General features: G+C 38.7%; 1 protein-coding gene across 35 annotated transcripts in view; it reads right to left on the bottom strand.

Annotated features, from left to right (window-relative positions):
* The window catches only part of CLASP1 (cytoplasmic linker associated protein 1), a 164232-nt gene that overhangs the window by 51610 nt on the left and 94613 nt on the right, over window positions 1-18009 (bottom strand). For 12 of the 35 annotated variants that reach the window (XM_040561462.1, XM_040561464.1, XM_040561473.1 and 9 more), the window contains 6 exons: window positions 17638-17805; window positions 12236-12343; window positions 8374-8436; window positions 4324-4427; window positions 1810-1833; window positions 619-863 (listed from right to left, as the gene is read on the bottom strand). In XM_040561462.1, coding sequence (XP_040417396.1) covers window positions 619-863; window positions 1810-1833; window positions 4324-4427; window positions 8374-8436; window positions 12236-12343; window positions 17638-17805 — 712 coding nt within the window. The remainder of the gene's footprint in view (window positions 1-618; window positions 864-1809; window positions 1834-4323; window positions 4428-8373; window positions 8437-12235; window positions 12344-17637; window positions 17806-18009) is intronic. The other 23 variants (XM_040561482.1, XM_040561478.1, XM_040561485.1 and 20 more) reach the window with 5 other exon arrangements.

Raw genomic sequence — 18009 nt, 5'->3', positions numbered from 1 at the left:
TTAAGAAACTTCCCTCTACATTGTAAATTACACCATTTACAGGAGACTCAAGCTTCTGATATAAGATTTTTCAGGAGTTACAAATAATTAAACCTGATGTGCTCACAAAGAGTCACAAATAATTATGCCTAACTCAGACCTCATAAAGAGCCAAAGAACACCCAACACACTGAGAACATCATTTGATCTCATCTTTGAAATACACACACCCTGAGTGGTTTTTAGAATAATGAAGTGTTTGCCTCACCAACTAAGCTGCTGGGAAAAAAAAATTACTGAAGATTCAAACGGTCTAATGTAAAAATAGTACCACCCTTGGAGTAAATTTACATTACCATCATTGTGGGAAATCTCACTGTGCTGCAACAAACAGGAGGCAGAAGGCAGAGCATAGAAAACCATATGCCTCAGTCCCATCTACATTACTACTACAAATTTCACACCAACAGTAGTGATGACAGCTAAATGTTTTCTGAAAGTAATTAACTCCCACACTGTGGAGACAGCTTTCACAGCTGTTAAAGGTACTATCTGTCTACATGAGGCAAGTACATATACTGACTTCTGGCTATAGCCATCTCCCTTGAATGACAGACAATACAAAGCTACGAAGGTCACCTCAGCGTCCGCTGGCTTTTCAGTAAGTTCTGAAGACCTATGAGCCCCTCCTTCCTTTCAGACCAGTTGGAGCTGGCACAGTGGTTCAGGACCTCAGCCACATCTTCAGTCTGCCGCAGGTAGTGTGGAATGCCCCCATTCCTGGAACCATAGGAGCGCTCGGAGCAAGCACTTGATGCATCACTGTTAGCGTCATCATCTGAGTACATCCCATAGGGTTCATATCTTCTTCTCACGGGCTTTTTCTGGAAGAGGGGAAACTCAGTGTAAGTAAATTATATATAATTACATCAATTCCCAAAGAAAAGCGTTCTATCTATAACCACTAACAAAGGAAGATTAATGCTATTGTTATAGTTACATACATGTATATAGATAGATGTCACCGAGCACTGCCTGCTTACCTCTCTCAGTAGAGCAAGACAGATCCCAGTGATTTCAGTGAGAACATTAAAATGAATGGGGGAGCAAGGACTGCCTTCCCCAGCACAAGAACTAGATACTTATGCCCAGTGGAATTAGCTACAAGTAATGAAAACACATGTTGTTTTATTGTAAATATAGGTCAGTTTCATTGTTACAGATGGTGATGATATAACCTCTATTTCAAGAAAAAAGATAAGGAAGAAAAAGCTGAAGGAATCTGTGCTGGCATGCACAGTCACTTTGATATTGATAATGAAGTGACTCTAGAAATGCACTGGGATACAGGCCATCACAATTTCTCTGTTAGTTTGGGCAAGATTTTCATTTATTTATTTATTTATTTTAACCAGAGGTTCCTAAGGGAGTTGAATAATCAAATCCCACTCATTTCCATAGCATGGCATAAGTGGACCTAATTCCCTTAGGTAACATCTTGAACAACCTCAGTACTTACAGAATAGATGTTACAATAATTTTGATAGCAAAACAAATTGTATACTACAAAATAAACTCTTAAATGAACCTAAACAGAACAAGATTGATACAACAATGTATCAGAGAAGATTGCCTATATTCTACAGTGTTTGCTACAGAATTCCTTCCAGTGTCCAGTCCTGCAGTTCTCAGACTTGTGAAGCCAGCAGAGTTTTGCTTCCACTAGGACTGCAGGAATGAAGCGTAGTATCAAGTGCAGTATCATGGGTGTTAGCAACAGGCTGGGGAAAGTTTGAAAGTAGAAATAAAAAGTCAAGAAAGCACTAGTACCTTGCTCCTGGAGTCTCCTAACAGCTGTAGAGGCAGGAAAATATTGAAGGGTGGGAAAAAGCATAGAGAATTATGTCAGAAGCTTATGTAGGGTTTTTGTTTTTGCAACAAAAATGTATAGCAAATGTGTCTTAGCAAATCAAAAAAAAACACAGTTTACGCAAAATAAAAGTGGGTATAATAACGCCTGGCATTATTGTCTATCTGCTGCACTAACACATGTATCCTACAATTTCTGTTAGAGAGCTTGGAAGTGAAATTATCTGTTAATAAGTTTCACATGGCAGATCTAAACGCAGCACCTCTCTGCCTGCTTTTCAGAAACATTGCTTCTGGAAGATACCAGTTTTTGGGAGTGATTTATTTCCCTACACGTTATCGCTAGCTTTAGATTTTAGAATCTTAAAGAAATTCTGATGTCAAGGAACCACTATCTACAATACAGCACATTTAATCAACTTCACTTAACCAGATTCTCTTTCAACCCACAGTTCTTACACTGCACTTTTTTTTGAAGCTTAGCTCCTTTAAAGACGACCTGGCTGGCACCACTGACTTAAAGGCCTTAACGCCAAAGTTTCCATCACCCTTTGAGCTTTTCTGACAGATCCAAGCACTGATTCACAGTACAGACAGTGTGCTTTTAGGCCAAGTCCAGCTCTTGAACAGAAGCAGTGGATCCAATGAGAACTGTAATGCATGGAGCAGAGGTCATAGAATGACCCGCTGTGTGTTTTGTTTAAACTTGAGTATTTGGCAAAGGCCATCTCTGGAGAAGTTCTTTTCACTTCCTACTGGAGGAAAAAGAATACTTGTCTGAGAACAAGGCTGCTGGGTAAAAGCTGGCATCACGCTACTCTCTCAGAAGGAGCCCAAACACTGTCTGTAAATTGCCTGTTGAGAGAAGACAACTAAGGAAGAACAAATTGGGGTGGTGGGAAAGAAGGGGTAAATAAGATCGTATTGCATCCCCTAAGATCATACCAATTCAGACTGATCAGCCAAGGTAGCAGAACTACTTACTCTCCAGCTAGACTCAAGGCTTTCCCTTTTAAGCGTTTAACTCTTTAAATAAGATTTTAACATTCCAGTATAACATTACCCAGTTTAAAAGAGTACAATATTTAAAAGAAAACTCTGTAAGTATAGCTGCAGATTAAGTCACACCGAGAGATCTTGGTGACCAGCAGTGAATTGGAACACCACCGTGACCCTCTTCTCCCACAAGAAACCAGTATTCACCAACAGTTCACATTCTGGGATAAGGTCTCATTTCATTTACACAGGCAAACCATCACCTTTAATTATGCTGTGAAAAACTACAGTGGCAAATTTGAGGTGCTGAGAGCAGATACTGGCTCACAAGCTGCTGAATTTGGTAACGAAAATGCCCGGCTAACAATTTAGCCCCCTGAATCTAACAGTACCATCTATGATATGCTGTCCTAACTCTGCATGATTCAGAAGCACTTCTTTATTTTTATGGAAAGAGATTTATTTATTTTTAAAGGCACTTCTCTGAGTACTTTATTTAATAATACTCTAGATAAGTAAGTGACGTGAGCTGGTTGACAATCAAATACAAAAAGGAAAATGATGTTAGCCGTCACTAGAGAAAGTAAACTAGGAAATGGAGAAAAAAGAGCATCTTTCACAAACTATGGGGTAATGTTTTTTTCTTGAGGGAACATCTGAGATATCTGCCTTGGATACATCAGGAAATCCTACCCTCAGCTCAGGTCTAGAGCTGAGGAAGACCCAAGGTACACTGGTACCCAGACAATGCTGCAGAATAATTGCGCCTGCCTCTACACACTCTCTTTCCCCTGAGACAAACGCAAAGGCTTGTGATAACACCCATCTTCGGAAGAGCAGAAGACATTTTCTGGGTTCTGCCCAAGAGATTTTATACTACAATAAGATTATACAGGACAATAAAAGTTAAAAAATGGTAATCACCAAATGTTTAGAAACCACTGGTAGCACACTACACAAACACACTTCAGTTTAACTGCATGAGATGGTACCAGTCACAGACAAGCCAAGCTATGAGCCAGGTGCAAGTAACAGAGCAGGAAGTGGCAGAGCTCTCAACTCTTCTTGAAACCGAATCCAGAATCGACACTAGAAGAGAAAACTGCGTTTTCCAGACAAAATCCTCATGCAGTTATTGGAATTAATGCAAATTCCTTCACCACAGGCGCTGAGCACTCCTATGTTGCTGCATATGTCTTCCGACGGCAAAGTTAAAGCCGAACAGCTGACTCAACCCATCCCGCAGCTCCAGCATTGAGCCTCCTCAGTCTGTTTGTTAACTGCGGAGAACTGAGGTGGAACGAGGAAACGAATGCTGCTGCCAATGTACCCAAACACAACACAACACAAGGTAACTAACTCTACAGCATCATACACTGGCACATTCAGAACAAAGCTACTTAGAAAGAGGAGAACGTACGTACAGGTAACTTTAAGCCACTTTCCGGTGTCGGAAGCATTTTGTATTTTTCCTCTTACCAGTGCATCAGCCACAGCAGCCTCCAGATCTGTGCTTGTGCTCAGGACTCGCATGGCATTCACAGAAGCAGGCATCCTGCCTGGCTGTCCGAGTCCAAACCGGTCTGCACAAAAGACAACATTGAAAGGGATTGTTAAATGAATTCACATTCACTTGGAATCCTAATCAGGTGTCTGAGCAGCACTCCCCAAAGGCTCTGGGAACTCTCAGTGCTTTTTCATTAAAGACTCTTTTATCCACAACTCTACAGAGTTTGCCATGACACTAAGAAATAAACTATTGTTTGGTGGCTCACAGAGACAATTCCAGATCCTCAGGGCATGTCTTTTTCTTTTTCTTTTTTTTTTTTTTTAAGCTGGGAAGAAGGGTATCTATTTTGTGTTTCCTTTTAACAGAAGTTGTTTCAGTTTTATTTTAATGTCGGAGGCAGACATGCAGGCCCCAGTCTGGCTCTCTCAGAAACGAACAGAAAACTTCTCATTAACTTCAGAGAAACAGAATCGTGCCCGGTGTCAGGACATGTTAATACCAGAGCACTCATCCATCCTGCAGCTTTTTCTCAGGCAAGGACGTGAGATTAGCAGCAGCAGATTAGCCTATGTTGTAAGGCTTGATTAACCGGTAGAATATCACCCTATGCACCCCAGAATAAAACTAAAAGGTTTATTATTTGTTTGTGAGGTGACTCCAATTTTTGTTTTATTACTGTTCTGGAGAAGCAGCTTAAATGTACATTGGACTGAAATACAATTTTAAAGTTTTGTGACAAACCAAAACTGATTTTTTTTTTCTAATCAAACAATACCATCTTTCTCCCCTTGAATTTGATGGCAAAGCTCTCAATGGCATCCAAAGCAACAGGATTGGGTCCAAAGTGCCATTTACATTCCCAGTATTAATTAGCTTACTTTATCATTTGCCCAGAGTCTGAGAAAAATGTTACCGAAATGAGTATCTGAGCAAAAGCCAAATTCAGAAAGCCATCACTAGCAGGGACATGGCAGAAGGAGTGACTTGAGGATCACAGGCCGGGCTCTGGCAGCACAGCACTTCCAAATCACAGGAGATGAGATGCACTTTTTCTGGACTCCTAGCTCGTCTATAACCAGAAAGAGATGGTTTTTAGCAGAGTTTTTGCTTCCACCAGGGGCTGTCTTTGCTCACTCCTTCTGGGACATACCTAACATGTCCCCTGCCAATAAGAGTTTTGCCAGCAATTGCAGAGGTGCACAAATCAAGCTGCCTGAACCCATTTAATAGACCTTCATCTGACCCACACTGAATGCAGTCATCAAGCAGCCAGAGAGAGAGAGATCAAGTCATGTAGGACTTTTATTAGTTCATCTATATTTAATTTTATGAAGGAAAACAACTGTTTCTTAAAATATGTAACCACATTGTGGGTTTCCACAAGAATGAACGTTATATTCAGCAGCTTACTGTAATTATTTTCAAAAACTTATCACAAAGCTTCATGCTTTTCTCTTTAGAAGCCTACTGCACTGAGATCTCTTTTAAGGAAACCAGCTCACACTGACCTGCGTTAAGTTAAATCTGAGACTGAAGCTTGCCAGTCTCCCATCCTAACTTTAAAGCTTTACCTGAGTATGTCAGAGCAAGGATTAAGCTACTGAGGGGAAAATAAGGAAGATTTGATAAACCTAAAATATTTTACTGAGAAAAAAAATGTAGATTAGCATGTATTTCAGAAACGTTAGCAAAACTTATTGTTTCCCAGTTATGCAACCAAACAAGACATTTCTGATTTACAACAAAAGCACATTTTCTACAAAACACATTACAAGAGGAAAACAAAAACAAAAACAAAAACAAACATCTTAAAACTACTGCCAAAAAGTAATCAAATCATGACATTTCACAAAGAAATAAAAGTTGTATGTGTTACTACTATCCCCTTTTTTAATGCACTTGGGTTGAAGATTACTTCCAATATTTAGTTGAAACGATACTTCATCCCTAACATGGAAAGATCTGTATACTCTTAATGGAAGCACAGAGAACATGGCAATGCATTAAGTCAGATTGAAGCTAAAGTCACTGCTACAGAGATAAATACTACAACGATGTAGAGAAGACAAGTATTTTCCTAAGCGCAAATTACACCTGGTATAGTACGAGGGCTGCAAAGTTGTGGACTCAGTTTTATGTTTGAACCCAACTAGATGACATTATTCAAGTCTTCCTGAGATCAGAATTTGGCTTTATAGCTTTGAAATAACATAGCATCATATAATACCATTGTTACTTGTTTTCACGTTAATTTAGTATTACATTAGAAAAGGGTAGATAGTTTGTTTTTTTGTTGTTTTCTTTTTTAAATGAAGAACAGAATGACAAAGTAATTCAATCGTAGATCAGTTTAAATACCCAGCATAAAATAAAATGGAGCTGTTTAATCAAATTGAGTAAGTATAATATGGCATGCTGACTTTTATCTGACCCCATAGCTGTCAGGATTTTTTATTTTTTATTTTTAAATAATTCTTTCAGTGATATTTAAATTCATAACACCCGAGTCGCCCTGGGGTTCTCCCACACTGCTGCCACACCTGAACGCAGGAATTAGATCTTAGGAGGGACCTCAGCATATCTCTAACGTAGGGATGGGGACACATTTGACTCCAGGAATAACCAGTATACGCAAGCCCGATCTTAATGTCAAGAAATAAGCTGGGCAGTGTGAGCTCTGACCACATTTGCTTGTCTCCCTAGCTAGATTAATTATGCTTGTTACTTGGTGAAAAATCCCAAACTTTTTTTTTCCCCTGATTTTGCCACTTTTAGGGAGATTTGGGCCTACTTTAGGACAAAGATGACTGTATATAATTTTATCATGCCTTATATCAAACCACAGGAGCCAAGCATGAAGTGATTATCATAGGAATTTGAATGTAAAAAAGCTTAAGCTTAGATCTGTATTAGAATTGAGGGTCTTTTTTAATCTTCAGTGCTATTTTATTAAATACAAATTCTAACTGCCGCTTTGAAAAACGCAAGAGTCAAATCTGCTTGCATCATTTCTGCAGTTACCTGATAAGGGAAATGTTTTGAAAGTTTTAGTTAATTGACAGCAATTTAACTGCACTTAAGAGAAACAGAACATTTTTCACTCCCTACCTGAGGGGGGTTAATTAAATAACTTTTAGTGTCACTAATTCCTTATGCAATTTTAGCATCTGAGCAAACACTGAAGCCCTTATTCATCTTCTACACCATCTTTGTCCCCACAATCAAGTTTCTATTGACCCCAAACTAGCAGCCCTCATTAATTTACTTTTAAGACTACTAGTGAAATACTCTGATTTCAAGGGAGCTTCAGGAACTGCAAAACTGCAAATCCAGCACTGGGGTGGGGAAGAAGGCAACTGGAATCTGCAGATTTTTCTCATTATATCTATGCATTAATCTCCTGATGCAGTGCCCCATGAAATTAACGGAATCATTTTTCCCCACAGCTTCCATGCTCTTTGGATAAGGTCTTCAGTATTATATGGAGGATGGATCATGTATTATGCTCCAAAGTTCATTTTGAAAGCTCATCAGGTGCTTAATTCTTGCTGCTTTTGTGAATTTTGGACAGGATCCTGCAAAGCACTTCCATTAACAGAGACGGGAGTCTGAAAAATTTAGTAATAAATGGGATAAGACCAACTGGGATCCAGTCTTGGAACATTGGCAACTGCTACACTGCTAAAGAGGAAACATAAACATAAATTGCAAGGACTCTGCATCATTCAGTATTTAGCCCATGCTGTACAACTGATCCAATTTTCAGGAGAATTGAGAAAGCCCTGGATCACCCTTTGTTTAAACACTGCTCACAATGTTCCTAAAATACACAAAATTAAAAAACATTCAATAAATGAAATTCAAAAGAAAAAGTCACGTTGAACAGAACAAACAAAAAGCCTCACAGCGGTGAGAAGCACATGCCAAGTGCTGGCTGATGCACATGACAGCAAATGTTAAAATGGTGTAAAACAAGACTACATATAAGAAGCAGAGTCATGCAGTTAGCGCTTGTTCACCTGACTGCCCAACAGAATCAGCAGTGGAGAGAGCACTAGTGGACCTGGAATGACGTCGAGAAGCTGCAAGTAGAAGGAATGGCAACACCCACAGGATTAACATACATTTAACCCGAGACAGAAAATGCCACAATCCAAGGGGGATGCAAGTGACCACTACCAGTAAACGTGTCTCGTAGCGACAGGGAAATGACGCTGTATATGAATGCATAACAGATATAGTGCAAGCCCCACAGTGATACCTCCGTCTGTAGCTTCTCCTCCCTCTCCCCCATGACCATAAACACGATGCATGACAAAACTCGTTTGTAACGGTCCCAAACCCAGTGCAGTTCAGCAAAGAAAACCAGTGTGCACCAGTCCCGTTCCAGAAGCACAGGTCTGGAAGATGACACCATGAGAACGTGGAGCATATAACCACAGAGCAGGATTTAGATTTGTCTGATCTAAACCCCACAGTGAAGCCATGATCAATGATTAGAAATTGTGCTTGCAGCATTTTTCCAAAACACTGGAGCCTATGCACAAAAAACAATGTTTACAAAGAGAATGAATAACCACAGAAGTAGGAAGAGTGCAAGGAGTCATACAGGGAGGCCACTCAACCACTGCCTATAGGTGTTTTGGTTTGGGCTTTTTTTTTCTTCAAGTAAACATACATATTGTAGCTGTTGCTACTACCGATGGTCTCTTGCTTTAACAAATTTTGCATACATTTTTTTAAAATCTAATTATACACCTATGTGCCTACACAGATATTGATCTGAATACGCACATACGTGCATCTAGGATCACACCGTTTGTAAACAAATTGTTAACAGCAACACAACAGGCAGTAGCACAAAAGCTGAAGCCAAATATAGCTCCCACTTCAATTCCCAACTGTCAGCAGCAATGAATCACAAAATGCCTTTGGAGAGATTTTCAGTTCTTGGATTCAGCATAAAGGGGAGATACTTATGAAGGCAAATGGAAAGCCCAGCCATTTCTGAATTACAGCAATTTAGCTTCTCAAAAAAGTTTTTGCCTGTGTCTAGCAATGATATGCTCACTTAACTCAAAGCAACTGACCCAAGAAACTCTGCCCGTGTGAGCAGTTTGTCAGACTCACTGGAGGCCTTGTTGCTTTAACATCATGACTAATACTGTCAAGAAACTGAAAAAATGAACCCAAATCACCATGTAATACAAATAAGATTTGTCAGTAGTGCATATACATGTGCAATAGAAAATGTGTAAGGCTTCTGTTTAATACAACGCATTTCTAAACAAATACTAATATAACATAAAGGAGAAGTTAGCAAAATGAGAAAATTCAAGTTCTCTCCCAGTTGTGACAGCTTGGCTAAGAGCTCTACACAATATGCAATATGGTCTTTAAATATGTAGAACACATGCTTTTAGTCAAGAGAACAATCCCGCTGACACCATAAGCAACTTAGGGAACATTTCCGGGATCAGTGCCGGATTACAGACTGAACCTCATAATCAGAATTCTGAGCTTGCGATTGCTTTCTTCTGCGCCATCCAACTGTGCCTCTGTGGATGTCACTGCAAGATCAAGGCCCAAGAAGGAAGAGCCATAATAGACTAAAAATTAAAAAATCACATTTCTGCAAGGAGACTCAGCATACAGTGACTCTTCACTGGTGTTTCCTAACTTCAAAAGCAACGTGTTTGGTGCTTAGACATGCCTATTTGCACAGCAGCCTTGAAAATAAGCAATTTGCAAGGCCAGGATGTCAGTGTTGACACTGATCATAATAGTGCTAAATGCAAGAATACTGTCATTTATATATAACTAGCTTAAGCATAGTTCACTAATATAAAGTTAATCTTATATTATTTCAGCATTAATGTAAGATGAACTGGATTCTAAAAATATTGTAGCGGAATCATCCTGTTTTAGCTTAAATTGCTATATATACACACAAATTTCTTTGAGATGAATTACAAGTTACAGAATTAAGCTGACATACACATTTAAGCTTACAGCATTTCAATGAAAACAAGAAAAAAGACAGCAGGATAGCAACAATACTGGCGTACTATTATATTGATACTTTCTCCCCACTTTCAATCTTCCATTAATTACTTCTCTAACAACTGCATTTCTAGAAATGCAATCATCTTCTGATAATTAAATATCATTAGTTAAAAATGAAATGCTCCTCCTCCCCACAATGAAATTTGTTTCAACCATTGTAATAGACATCTGTAACTGAAATTTCATATTCAGTGTACAAGTCAGACTCTGTGGTGCACCAAATTCACACCAACTCTGATTCTGGCACACTGCATTTATTTTTCAGAGCAAGGGCTCAGAAGACTGTATCTCAATTAATGTATTTTCACTAAAATAGAAGAGAGACAGTATAATAATAGAATACTAACAAGTTAACCCTGAAATCCACATGCCTACACACACTGGGTGAAGAAAACAGCCTCATCCAAAATTGAAACAAGACAGGTAACTATAAAAACAAGCATATTTATCACCCCTTCATGGCTCTGGTATCAAATCAGCTTCGTTTAGTCAATAAAAATTCATTAATCTATCAAAAAGAGCTATGAATGAACTTCTGAGTACTAAGCTGAACTCCACTCATTTCTCAACAAAAATTGTGATAATTGCAGATAAAGCAAATAGATCTCATAGCTCAATAGATTAAATGAAGTTTTGAACCCAAAAGCCTCTTGAAGATTCCACTCTACATCACTGAAGTCAATGGGAATTTTGCCAATGATTTCATATGGACGAAGACAATGAGCCTCTCCACTGATAGCATTTGAAGTTGAAATGAATAAATGAATGACAATAACTATGTAGATTTTAACGATTATGCAAAGTACAGAATATTTAACTATGAGAACCAAATCAGAAATTTTTGTCCATCTATCCATATTTTTCATAACTTTTTCTTACTATTTGATTTGTTGGAGAATTAGGCCCAAAATGCTACTTAGACAGTACTTCTTATAGCTGTATTTTGTCACTATGTGCAAAATAAATCTTGTAATAAATTCTTCAATCTTGACCACATCTCTAAGAGCTTCTTTCTCACTTTTAATATCACATGCACATCTATGAAATTACTATGTAAAGGAAAAGGGCCTGGAGATAAACTACATTTCATTACGTCTGAGATGACAAATATTTCATACAACAAGCAATGTTTTTGGTTGAATATATATGATATGATATTTGATCAGAAACATTAACTATTCTGTTTTCAGCCCTGGGCAGAATAAAACTTCTGCATATGTTAAGTGTAATGAGATTTTCTATTTGTACTGTACACTTAAGCTGCATGATGATGCTCCTTTAAAACTTCATCCTGTCCACAATTTTAGTTGCTTGAAAGTCTCCTGCACATGCAACTTGTTAAATTCATGACTGACGTTGTAAAAAACCTCTACAAAAAAAGAGAAACAAAACTTTTGCTGTACCTAGCTTTAACAAAACCAGATCATGAATAAATTTACCTAACAATAGACTACGATCCTACTGACTACTTCACTGTGACCTAGAAAATAGAGGCTTGCTCTCCCACAGATTACCATCAGTGCTGTAAAGTGAAGCACAGCAGCCCCACACAAGCTGATTTAATGAAATTGAAAAATACAATTCAGGCTAAACTATGTTCATTCTAATCATAAATTACTGCGAATCAGAACTGAAGCATGCAGAAGAAAACAGAAAGGAAACAGGCTTGGAAATAGGGATTGTGTCAGGAATCCAACTGAGGACAGAAAACAAGCTCATTCCACCTGGCAGTGTCTTGAAAGGGCAATAAGAACAAGGGGAAAAAAAAAAGGAAAAAAATTGACCCTTAGAGCTCCAATGCCTACATGTACTCACCAAGTGGAGGAAAGCCCCGAGCAGGGCTTGTATCTCGACTGCTCTCACGGCTGGTATCACGGCTGCACCCCTGACTCATGCTGGGTCGGGGGATACGACTGCTCCGTGCTAGCATGCAGCATGGAGAGTTTCAGAGAAGGTGAACAAGTTTAATGAGGACAGAAAAGCTCAAAGTCAAGTCACATTTCTGTTAGTTATGGTAATTATTACATTAGTAATTATCACTTGCAGCAGCCAGCTCAGGCCCTTACAAACCAACTACGTTACACGCCGAGCTGTGTTTGTAAGGTGAAATTTCAGCAGTATTAAATGTCTGGTTGACAGTATCCTTTTTTCTTAAACAACCTAAGTTCTGTCATTCAAGTAGAGCAGGAGATCTTCAATCATTTAGGGAAGCTCTACAATTACAAAGCATGCAAAACAGATGAAGATAAAAGAAACCCTTATGGAAGATTTTTTCCTTAATTATAAGATAAGACAAACAACCTTCTGGAACAAAGAAGAAGCATTTTTAACCAGATTAAAAAATTTATAAGTCACAGTACCAGTATAATATCTTGCATAGATTTGGCTTTTGCAAGGATAGTTTTGTCATGAACAAGTATCCTAAGAAAAAAGTATTGTACAGACTTGGAGAGAGATTTTTCCCCAATGAAAGATAATGGGAAAAATCATCAAGACCCTAAGTACCTGAAAGGTAAAAAGTGGTTTGAATTTTAAGACAGTTTCTTTTTGTTTTCCTTTTTTTTTTTTTTTTAAAATGAACGCTAACTTCTGATCCCCAAACATTTCTAAAACCTTGTAATTATGGTTTTATATGCAAGCATATTGAGACACATGCATACTTAAGGAGAGCCTTTATATTCTTTACTTTGACAAAACCCTGCATCAGCAGGGCTTATCTGTGGTCTGGCAGCTACCAAATGTTCAATTTCCCACAACCTAATGGGCTCCTGCCTGTCAGCTGTGTCACAAAACTCATCATATGCAGTCTTCATTTGGCCAAATGCATGGTAGAAGACAGAATATTAAGCTGCTTTCATAGTGAAAAGCAATGCCATTGGCTCTAGATGAAGTTTTGTCCAAGGAGGAAAAACAGAACTAGACCCTCAAGAAGGTTACTTAACATCAAGGATTTGAATTTTACAGTTTTATAAAGGGAGTAATTCAGGTATTTAAAACTTGTTTATTCCTCTGCAACACTTTTGTATGTAAAAATGGCACTTAATTGTCAGGAGTTTATCTTAAAGAACTTAAGTGCTTCTGTGGGCTCATCAAGAAAGGGGATCACACTTATTCATGTAGCTCCTCTTTTTGATAAGGACATTTATATACTTGGGAAGAACCACACCAAAATATAATGCCTAATTTTGAATGGTCTGTTATACCCTAGGTGTGTTAGTATCCTTTCAAGCAAAACAGTACAGAACAAAATAGAAACCTTCATATTTAGGCTTTAAAATTCAAATATAAACTACTGCCAGATTCTTTGTCAAATCCCTCCCAAATTTGTAAGCCCCAACTAATATCTTAGATGAATTAATGGTTCTGATGGCTGAACTTTGATGTCAGACAATACAAGATGAGATACTGACCAAGTTGGTTAGATCACCATGTCTAAAACTTTGGGGTGAATTACATGGCCTTGTAATAAGACAGACTAAATAATGAAGTGGATGAAATTAGGGTCCACAAGTACAATAATCCCACCTCAGGTTTACAAGAAAAAACAGCTGTCAGGTGAACTACAGGTGAAAGCAATACTTTGAAGTCTTCCACACAAATACTTGCTTGAAATTGAGGGCTCTTTAGAAACCAACTTCTCATTCTTGGGTCTCATGCTTCTATGTAGATAATGGTAGCCTTCGCATCACCTTTGCACAAACAGTCATTTCTCTCAACGGAGAAGATTTGTCATTCTTTCTGTAACACAACCCTACTAAAGCTAGCAAAGGCTCTCTAGAGAGGCGAAGATGTAAATGATTAAAAAATTTAATTAATGTACACAGTGCATCCTCCTTCCATTACTGATGATAATAGAAGTATGAATTAAATGCACTTTAACTGCATTGAAACAGTCTAATAGGACAATGGCACAGATGAAACAATATTGACTGCACTAACAGAGGGAATAAAAAACTCTGCAACGTGTATTTCATGAGCAATGGTCAAACAAAAGATTTGCATGTTACTGGACAGAGATATAAAAGAAAAAAAGAATGGAGTTAAAAAAAAAAAAATACAGAATGATGAGTCTGTTGTGGACTCCCAGGCACCTGCCCCATGTTTTGCTTGCTGTGTGGTGCAGAAAAGTTGAGCTATCAGCTATTCAGAGCATTTCCTTTGGGCACTGCCAGAATCAAGGGCCAGCAGTGTTGTCATTTAGACAAGTTTCTCATACTCTTAGAGCCTGTGTTTGCAGAACAGGCAGCAAAGGAAGACAAGACAGACATAAATCTCAATTTCAGAATTCCCAAACTTCAAAAGCTGAACAGAAATTAGGTAAATGAGTAGCAAAGTTAATTAAAAGGAGTAGGCAAGACAGAAGCCAACAACAAGCCAACAACCAGCTCTGGACTGAAAGCCTAGAACAGGAACAAAGGTGGGATATTTTCAGTAAAATCCCAGCTCTCCAGGTGTGTGCTGTACATCTGGGTTTTACCCATTTTATGCAGACAGGCAGAGGAGATGGATGTGGTTCACACCATTATTAAATCACACAATTAGGCTGTCTTACACCTGTGAAAACCAACAAATGCAAACACTACCAGCAAAACTTGATCATTCCCCTGTTTACCAGCCTACCACTTGGAAGAACCTTCCACTTCATTAGTCTTTAAAAAAAAAAAAAAAAAGTCAGTAACACTGCCAAAGCCGCTAATACAAAGCTCTGGAGCAGGGTACACCCAGCAGAGGCAAGGCAAGGACTGCCTTCTTGCTTTCCAATAAACACACACAGCATAACTACCTGATAAATAAAGTGCTGCATGACCTGGATAACTAACTGTACCTGCCTGCTTCACTTCTTGGAGAATGACATTATCTCAAATCAATCACTTCTTTCAAATCCAACTGGTTGATCAGGGATCTGGCTCCTCACCTTCTAAATTCCGAATCTGGGAGGCGTTACTGGAGCTACATTCCCACTCCGACACTGGGCCCGAGGAGAGGAGCAGGTAGCTGACCCTCAGCACACACCCACACTCCAATACCAGACAGGACACACAGCTGACTGAGCATCCAACAGCATCCAGCTCCAAGGCTTCCAGCAAACAGAAGACATACTCCATGGATACCTGAGGTCAGCACGGAAATTAAGCTGGCAGCAATCTACTGATGCTTACGGGCATCCACGTGCAGAGGCTCTATCAGCTTATCACTGCCATTGCCTTCCAAGGGGCCAAGAAAAATGTCCAGTAGGGGGCTTGTATAAAGCCTGGCTGCGCACACAGACTTATACTCGTTGTGCTTACTCTTGCACACACAGCTGCAAACTCCTAGTCACCCCTACAAAATACTACGCAACACATCAGTGGGTGAGTTCTGAACAGGAGCCAGGAATTACCCATTTCTAACAGCCTGGTCTGCAAGATTGTTCAATTCCACTGCATGACAACATGAGCACATAGTTAAGGGATGCTTCAGGCCGTGGGTTATGCACATGCATGCAAAATACGTCAATAGTCCCACAAAGTCAAAAATGCACATACATTTCATGCCGTATTTGCACTCAAACACTTCCTTGAATCAGAGGATAAGAAGTCGATTGATATACTTAGAACCAAGGTGAATGGGAGTCTACAAGATGAAACGAATGAGAAAAAAATGCCAAGAAAAGATGGGGACTGAAGCAATAAAATAGAAAAAATACTATAGCTACTAAGTTATGAAGTCATAAATACAATGGGATAATGATATAAAGATGACAGCTCAAAAATTATCTTCATCTAAGCCAATATTACCATTTTCAAGATTCAATAAACAGACAATTTCTGCAACTGAGTGCTAAAGCCAACAGAAGCGTCAGACTGTGGCTCCCACGAGAGCCTGACAGAACAGGCTTCGGTCAGTCATAAGCCTGGGGGGCAGCTGGAAGTCACATCTGATAGATGTCAGAGCGCTCTCTCACTCCCAAGGAACAAGCACTGGCTGTGTTCACAGGGAGCATGTCAGAGCAATCAGATATAAATTACACTTTCAAAAGAATGCAAGGCTCTCATAATATACCTGAAAGCAGGCAACCCAAGAGTGAGGATTTTACACAAAGCAATTTCCCTTTAGATGCTAAACACTGTTTCAAGTCAGACCACATAACGTGATTATAAGCTTAAGCACATGTGATGGTACTATCCAACATTCCTCGTTTACTTTCAAAAGTGTTCTTTTGCAGAAAAACTGCGTCTAACGTATGGGAAACACTAAGTTTTAAAAGTAATGAACAGAAAAGCACAATGTATTAAGACAGAAGTCATAAAATAGGTCAGATGTAAGAACAATATTGAATTTGGAAAAATAATCACAATAAACATGCAATATTTTTATGAATCATAACAGCATGTACACTCAGTGCTTTAAATGCATTTCAATGCACTAATAAGACACTTCTCTTAACAAAATGCTCTAAATAGAAAGGTAGCTTAGATTTGAAATACAATTGCTAAGGCAATAGTTAAAAATTAATTGACAACAGTAAGGCTACGATTTCAATCAACTTCATTCTACTAGTAAATTCTTTGAAGATACAAAGGACACTGAATACATTTTTACTTCAATTCAGACAAAAAAGTTCCTATATAATGATGTTTACTCACCTGTTTTAAATAAATTACTCTGCTGATAAATTAGAAAATAAGAACTATTATGGAATATTTACGTAACTGTCACTAGGACAAAAATATTGGAAGCAGAATAATTGAAGTCTAAAATTTCACCTAAGAAAGTGGCTCCAGGATATTCAGGACAAGAGAGGCAAACCACTTGAGCTGCAAAATTTCTAAAATAATCCCAGAATGTGCTCATCGCCCTTGATTCCAGCTGATTGTAAAAACTGCTCAACTCATTTTAGGATTAAGCTACTGGTGCCAAATGAGGAATTTTTGTTGTGATGTTTATTCATGGCAACTGTTCTTGTTGCGTTATCTAATAACATTGCTCATGGTATGTCTTGTGTTTGAAAATCAACATAACAGCTTTAGGCTTATTTTGAAACTATGGCTCAACCTGGAAAACTAGAATTACCCTCCAAGAAAGCACAACCAAAACCAGAACATTTCTTGAAATAGAACTTTAACTTGCCAGAACTCAGAATAATGACAATAATACATATACATGCTTACTAATAAACAGGAAAGCCCCTCCTTTGAGCACACTGGCCAATTTGTCACTGCAGTGACTATTCTTACCTAGTCCTATTCTGTTGGGACTTGTCTCTCGACTGCATCCCTGGCTCCGAGGGATCTTGCTGCGCTTCTCTGAAGATGATGGCACTGGCTGAACTCTGGATGTTCCACCACTCAAGCCACCATAGGCGCTTCCTAACAGCTTACCCGGAGAACTAGACCGGCTACCAGCTAGGAAAGAACCAGAGATAAGGAAAAAAAACAGTTAAATAAAGAATTTTAAAAAAAAGATCTTATTCTGACAGCAAAAACAGAACACAATCAGCTCTAATAATCTGACCCAAAGCACAAAGAAAACTAATGGGAGAGTTCCCCAGGGGCTTTCGGAGGAATACTGAGGAAAGCCTATGGAAAATAAATGCTGACATCAGCAAC

This window comes from Cygnus olor, chromosome 6, assembly GCF_009769625.2.
Source record: "Cygnus olor isolate bCygOlo1 chromosome 6, bCygOlo1.pri.v2, whole genome shotgun sequence".
Lineage (NCBI taxonomy): Eukaryota > Metazoa > Chordata > Aves > Anseriformes > Anatidae > Cygnus > Cygnus olor.
This window is presented reverse-complemented; position numbering and strand designations above follow the sequence as displayed.